The sequence below is a fragment of the Rhamphochromis longiceps genome, linkage group LG7 (genome assembly GCF_057381845.1).
Source record: "Rhamphochromis longiceps isolate RC_006_pf linkage group LG7, R_longiceps_female_GT1.1, whole genome shotgun sequence".
NCBI lineage: Eukaryota > Metazoa > Chordata > Actinopteri > Cichliformes > Cichlidae > Rhamphochromis > Rhamphochromis longiceps.
The window spans coordinates 30,556,823-30,564,049 of NC_140563.1; the positions used below are offsets into that span (position 1 = coordinate 30,556,823).

The following is a 7,227-nucleotide window of genomic DNA, read 5'->3' on the forward strand; positions in this document are numbered from 1 at the left end:
AATGTACATGTCAAAAATGAAATTACTCTTTTGTTTGAACAAGATATATCATCTTAACCAAAATGAGAGAAATGTCTTTAGTTTATTGCAAAAAAGCATTGATTTTTTGTGAAGACTTAGGTAGTGATACAAAAACTGCAATTTCTTAAAATTAATGAAAAAATACGTAAAAATGCAAATGGCCTCATGTCACATATGTGTTTTATGAGGAACACCTGGAATATGAATATATTACAACTCTTTGTTTTAAAGATTTTGAAGAATAACACCCAGTTTATTGCAAAAACAGATTTTATTTGGGGTCATTTTTGACCCCACAAAAAGAAAGAGCGTAGGTATTGGTAGGTTGTGCATCCAAGGGTTAAAGCTTACATGTAAGTGCTCATGTTTTTAAATCACACATTGCATACATGAGACTTGGGCTTTTTCATATTGTGAAACCTGCTGCTAAACGAACTGAGGTAAACTGTGTTAAAGGTTACATGAACATCCTCTGCAGGTAATGCAGGATAAACAGGTTAGTTTGCTGCACTGTGATGGATTCAAAGTAAAGAACTGTGTGTGACTGCTGCACAGTGTCGGTGGTTTCATGGTCACAGGTAGGTTACATGAAGTGTAGCAGAGATTCACATGAATTTAACTATGCTACTACTACTATTACTATGTAAGTAATAGATATATGTAAATATTAATATACACATGTACATGTCTATACTACATGTACACTAAATATACATACGTATACATATACCTGCACACATCCATACAAATAAAAGGTGCATTTTGCATGAAGCGTGTCCATGAATGTCCAGAATGTCCTGTGACTCATGATATTGTGATTGAGGAGTTATAGAATCAAAATGCTGTTGGAATGAATTCTCTGCGAAAGCGAGGGTGTTTCATCCAAACATTCATTCAAGGATCACCCAAAAGCTTAAAATTAGACTCACAAATGTGTACAATGATTTGTGTGTAACTTTTCAGGAAATGCGTGCTTCAATCCACACACAAATAATCAATATAAACACATGTAAGACTATATTACAAATGCGTAAATCCACACCTGAGTAAATACTGATCAATAACGCACAATTTATTAAGTTTAGCTTCATGAATATGATAACTTTCTCTTTTAGCACCGTTTGTTCCTCATCTATTTCTGCCTTTCTTTGTGTGACTGTTACTTTTATCTGAAAACACAGTCGTGTGTATTTCTACATCGCTATCTTTCTTTTAAAAAAAATAGTGTTTTTTCATGTATAACTTAGTAGCTCAGCTGTCGACTTGTTTGCAGCCTTGGTGGTTCGGGGTTATTATTAAGATCTTCTGACCACAGCTGTACAGTGTTTTTCTTTGCTTATGTTCTACATAAAAGATGATCAGAGTGATTACATTCATTGAAATAAAATTTGTATTATTATCTATTGATATTATATTAATATTGCATTTGTAACAGAAGTATCTCCACTTCTATTTCTCTCAATAATCAGAAGACAGTCCGAGGTAATGATTCTGTCTAACTTATCACTAACACCGTTTTTACTCTGTCATTTAAAAGTATGGGTGAATGCTCTGACGGGTCGAGAACCAATTAATTGTTTCACAAAAAGCCAGGGCACCTGAGTTTACTTGAAATCAAATCAAATCAAATGAAATAAAACAGAAGACCACGACATGAAGATAAAAGAAATGAAACCAAAGAGTAACATAGGTATGTTAGATTAGTCAGAACAGGTGTGACTGGTTTTGTCAGTGTGGGTGTGTACCTGTATGATGTTCTAGCAGGTGTGTAAATATCTGCAGACACAGAGGCATTAGCACAATAACCACCACTCACCTTCACCACACTTTAAGGAATCATGGAGGTTTCAACCTCAAAGAAAATGATAGATGATTTGTGTCTCTATGAAGAGGTTAACATAGAAAAAACAGGTCTCATCATTGATGGTGCAGCTCTGTACTATTCTTTGTATTATACGTCTGATCCAAAGCTGGACCAGCGCTGTGGAGGAGATTATCCTGGATTTAAAGATGAGGTCTGTAACTTCTTTAAGACTCTGCAGGACTGTGAAGTCACTCCGTACGTCTTCCTGGATGGAGGCTCAGGGCCTGAGAAGCGTGAACATCTTGTGTCTCGTCTAAAACATAAACTGGAAAAAGCAAAGACAATAGCAGAGACTGAGCCTGACGCTGCACCACAAGGATGTAACGTCTTACCACCTCTGGTAAAAGATGTCTTCATAGAAATCTTGAAGGAGAAAGACATCATGTTTGAACAGTGTTTAGGAGAGGCAGACCCTGTAATTGTTTCTGCTGCAAATCAGAAACAATGTGCTGTGCTGTCCATTGATAAGGATTTTTACATCTTTGATTTGTGCAAAGGTTTCCTTCATCTTGACAACTTTGAGTGGAAAAGAAAGAAGGATGGCAAGATTCCTGCTAAGCTCTACACACGTTCAAAGTTTTGTGAGCATTTTAAATTGGACCCTGCTCTCATGCCAGTCTTTGCTTCAATAGCAGGAAATGATTATTCAATATTAAAAGACAATGGTACCTTTGCAAATGAATCATCTTCACCTGGTGAGTACAGCATTAAAAGACTGGATGGTATGCTCAGCTTTTTAACTAAAGCGAATCTGGATGGTTTGAACGACTCACAGAAGAGAGAACGTGCTCTGAGTCAAGCTTTAAATCATGTTGGTAAAAAAGAGAACCAAACTTTCAAACTCGCCATTCAAAAATATGTTCAACCAGAAAAAAAATGTCTTGAGTTGCCGACATGGGTGAGTAAAAAAGTTGAGAGTGGAGAACTCACCACTTTCGTCATAAGTGTTTTAGATCAGAAGACTATTCTGCTGCCTGCTCTTGTGGAGGACTTTTCACAGCGCAGTAGTTACACAGCTGCTTACCCCATCAGACAGTACTTCTATGGACTGTTAATTGGAGGTCAGATGTGCACTGAATATGACAGGGATAGAGAAGAGATCAAAGACAAGCGTGTCCCATCAATACTCCTCAGCAGTGATGAACAGAAACAACTGAAATTACAGCGTCTACATAAGGTACTGAGGTTAATCATGAAATATGTGTTTAATTACTCTGACAGGTCATAGATGTGTTTCTGTGGTACACGTGAGCATCTTGTCTGTGTGGTACCTCTCTGTGCAGGCTCCTGAGGGTTTGCGTCGCAGAGTGTTTGAAGAAGCTCTGCAGGTTCAGACTTTAGACTTAGGAAACATCCCCGACCAGCTGAAGCTGCCAGTCTGTGTGACTGTTTTCTGGTTCAAGAGGCTACAACACCACCCAAAACCTGAAACTGTCCACTGCCTCCACGCCCTCCTGTTGGGGTTTGTGTTTGACCAACATGGTCCAGGTAAGTCTTACTTGATACAATGATGGATATTTACAATGAAATGCATAGTTACAGGTAGGGCTGCTCGATTATGGCAAAAATGATAATCACGATTATTTTCACTGAAATTGAGATCTCGATTATTTGACGATATTTATTTAACAATAAGAATGTATTGAATAGTGACTTTGAAGATTGTCAAAAAATAATATAAAATAGTGTGCAAATACTGATAACAGTGCAAATGTTTGCAATATAAAAAATAAATGAAAAATGTAAACATCTATGTTTAGTGAACTTTGCAGTGTTGCTCTGTGGTGCAGCTACGACACTGTAGCAAAGTTTACACACTATGTCTACTTGATCCACGTCTGACTCCGCGAACCCATAATGTTTCCACACCACTGAAGTTTTTTTTACCTCTCTTTTCAACCAGCAGCAGTCACTCTCCTCTCCAAATAATAATGGATTGGATTTATATAGCGCTTTTTCAAGGCACCCAAAGCGCTTTACAATGCCATTATTCATTCACTCTCACATTCACACACTGGTGGAGGTAAGCTACGGTTGTAGCCACAGCTGCCCTGGGGCAGACTGACAGAAGCGAGGCTGCCATATCGCACCATCGGCCCTCTGGCCAACACCAGTAGGCAGTAGGGTAAAGTGTCTTGCCCAAGGACACAACGACCAGGACAGAGAGCCCGGGGATCGAACCGGCGACCTTCCAGTTACAAATGCACTTCCCAACCCCCTGAGCCACGGTCGTCCCAAATAACTTCCGCTTAGCTTTCCGAGCTTCCCTCGGGTCCTCTTAATCAACGGTCCCCAACCCCCGGGCCTCGGACCGGTCCATGAGTCGTTTGGTACCGGGCCACGAGAGTTGAGGCTCAGGTGTGAAATGTGTGATTTTCAGGGTTTTTATCGGTTTTCAGCGTTATTTTGTTATTGTTTTTATCGTTTACTCGGTTTTCCTTGGTCTTTTCACGTGTGTTATGAATAAATTTACTGGTACCGGTACTAGTTTTATTTTGTTGTATTTATCCGCGACACCTTAAAGGCCGGTCCATGAAAATATTGTCGGGCATAAACCGGTCCGTGGCACAAAAAAGGTTGGGGACCGCTGCTCTAAATGACTGAACAGCAGGTCATCTAACAGCTGCTTCTCAGCTTCCTGTTTGTGTGACATCATCATGCTCTCGTTGTTTCAAACAGGAGCCGTGTGGCTGATGGCATCATCAATCTCACACAAAGCTGGTAAGGTGTTGGAGAGATTATGCACCACTTTATGTGATCTCATGGCAGTGAAGCCATAAACCAACATCAAAAAGCCGCAACAACACCTCACTCTCATTGGTTGCTCTGTGAGTGATGTCATGAACAGAGAAAGAGGTTCTGATCTAGACCACTAGTTGGTAAACCTCATCATGTGATAAAAGGAAAGCTAATGAGCTGCTGCTAACTGACTGCTGTCATAAAAGAGGCATCACTATTCAATAAACAATAATCAGTGATTAATTAATTGTTGTGACACGTGTTCGAAATGCAGAGAGGTGCGCTCGATTTGCCACAGGGAGCAGCGCGAGAGTAAAGCACGAGGGAGGGGCTAATAATCGACTCAGTCATTTTTAATGATCGTTGAAAGCCCAGATTGTAATCGAGATTAAAATTCGATTAATTGAGCAGCCCTAGCTACATGTCACTTCATTAGGAACACCTGTGACAGCTCTGCCATTCTGATGAAATTTCTACAGTTTCAGCTCCATAAATCTGATTATTCTGTTTATTATTCACAGTCAGCTGTCAGCAGGTTAGTCTCTCTGAAAGCAGTCAGCAGATGGACTGTAGTCAGACATCCTGTAGTCAGAGTTTGTGTGACAGCAGCAGCACTGATGCTTCCACATCAGCCTGAACAAGAAGACAAACTGCTGCTGGTCTCTGGTTCTGTGTCACTGAAACTTTGTCTTATTTTGTCTGTAGAGGACGAGTTTGAGAGGAAGATGAAAGCTTTAAAGGATGCAGCTATCAGGAGGAAATGGCAGCCCCGTGTGGCTCATGCTTTCAGCCAATGGCTGTGCTGCATGAGGCAGAGCCTCCACCTGAACCAGCTGCTGTGTTCCCCTCTACCAGAACCTCAGTGTGCCCGGTAAACACCAGACCAATGATGCGCTCCACAGATGTGTAACACACTTCATCAACTTTAACTGAGATTTTCTGCTTTGTCAGGCTTTACTGTGGACCTCTCCTTCATCGGCTGGCAGATGAAGACACGATTGAAGAAGTACAGAAAACACTGAGAGGAGAAAAGAAGGAATTGTATGAGAACCTAAAGACTGTTTGTCATTAACTTTTTGGAAAGGGATCCTGTGTCCTTTTCCCCTTTTACTTTATTTTTACTGCATCCTCTGTATGCTCTTTTTTTAAAAGATCTTCAGATGTGACATGAAGCCATACTGAAAACAGATGATAATTATACAGGTCAAATAGTTTATATTTAAATTTAATTTTTTGTTCTTTATTTTTTCTGCACGATTGAATGAAGTGTTTGAAGTAGAGGATTTAGCGGTACAACTAAGGGTCAAAGGTCATTTTATTTCTATATGTTGGTAAATCTGTTTTTTTTCTCGGTATAAGCTAAACTCAAGAAAACGTAAAACAGTTCAAGACAGTAAAAAGTAGCTCTTTTCAACAATTTGTCTCTAATAATGACTGAACACAAAAGCCAAGAACAGAATAGTATCACAACACTGTCATCATAAAAACAAGAAAGATGAACACGAATCAAAAACCCAAAGCCCTCAAAACAGGACGAGTGTGTGATTAAATCTGTGAGAATTTCATTTTCCCCACCAGCACTGATCTGATCTGATTTTATATTCATGTTTGTTCATAAATAATATTCATGAGCCTGAACTTTTTGTCGCTCAGTGATGCAGCTCTGAGTCAGACACAGCAGTTACAAACAAAAATGATCAGAGTTCATTCATATTCATGAATTTGAGCACTGATGATCCACGAGTTATATTTTAACTCTTGATTTATAAAAGTAATTCTTTAACATTTGCCTTAAACTTGTCCTCTCTGTTTCTCCTGCTGCAGCTGGTGATCTTTAAATGTTGGGACTGTTGATTCGTTCTATCCCTGCAAATTACTATATGACTTATTTCTAAGTGATTCTTGTTCCTACGCTGCACGGCTACACCTGATCTTAGGGTTCCTCCACCTACCAAATCCCACTTTAACCCCTGCTGATAAATGATCTTAGGCTATTGTGTCCAAGCAACATCAAGAATTTAAGAACCTGTGTGCAGAAACAGAGTAACGAAAAATATGTGATGTGTTACAGTGGGGCAAAAAAGTATTTAGTCAGCCACCGATTGTGCAAGTTCCCCCACTTAAAATGATGACAGAGGTCAGTAATTTGCACCAGAGGTACACTTCAACTGTGAGAGACAGAATGTGAAAAAAAATCCATGAATTCACATGGTAGGATTTGTAAAGAATTTATTCGTAAATTAGGGTGGAAAATAAGTATTTGGTCACCTCAAACAAGGGAAATCTCTGGCTCTCACAGACCTGTAACGTCTTCTGTAAGAAGCTTTTCTGTCCCCCACTCGTTACCTGTATGAATGGCACCTGTTTGAACTCATCATCTGTATAAAAGACACCTGTCCACAGCCTCAAACAGTCAGACTCCAAACTCCGCCATGGCCAAGACCAAAGAGCTTTCGAAGGACACCAGGAAAAGTATTGTAGACCTGCACCAGACTGGGAAGAGTGAATCTACAATAGGCAAGCAGCTTGGTGTGAAAAAATCAACTGTGGGAGCAATCATCAGAAAATGGAAGACATACAAGACCACTGATAATCTCCCTCAA

General features: G+C 39.7%; 1 protein-coding gene across 1 annotated transcript; it reads left to right on the forward strand.

The window, feature by feature from the left end:
- Positions 1–1,656: 1,656 nt before the first annotated feature.
- LOC146665587 (single-strand DNA endonuclease ASTE1-like) lies at positions 1,657–7,227 on the forward strand. The gene is made up of 4 exons (XM_085411169.1): positions 1,657–3,062; positions 3,169–3,373; positions 5,330–5,495; positions 5,576–7,227. The coding sequence occupies exons 1-4, from the start codon at positions 1,860–1,862 to the stop codon at positions 5,694–5,696; spliced, it is 1,695 nt and encodes a 564-aa protein (XP_085267295.1). The 5' UTR covers positions 1,657–1,859; the 3' UTR covers positions 5,697–7,227.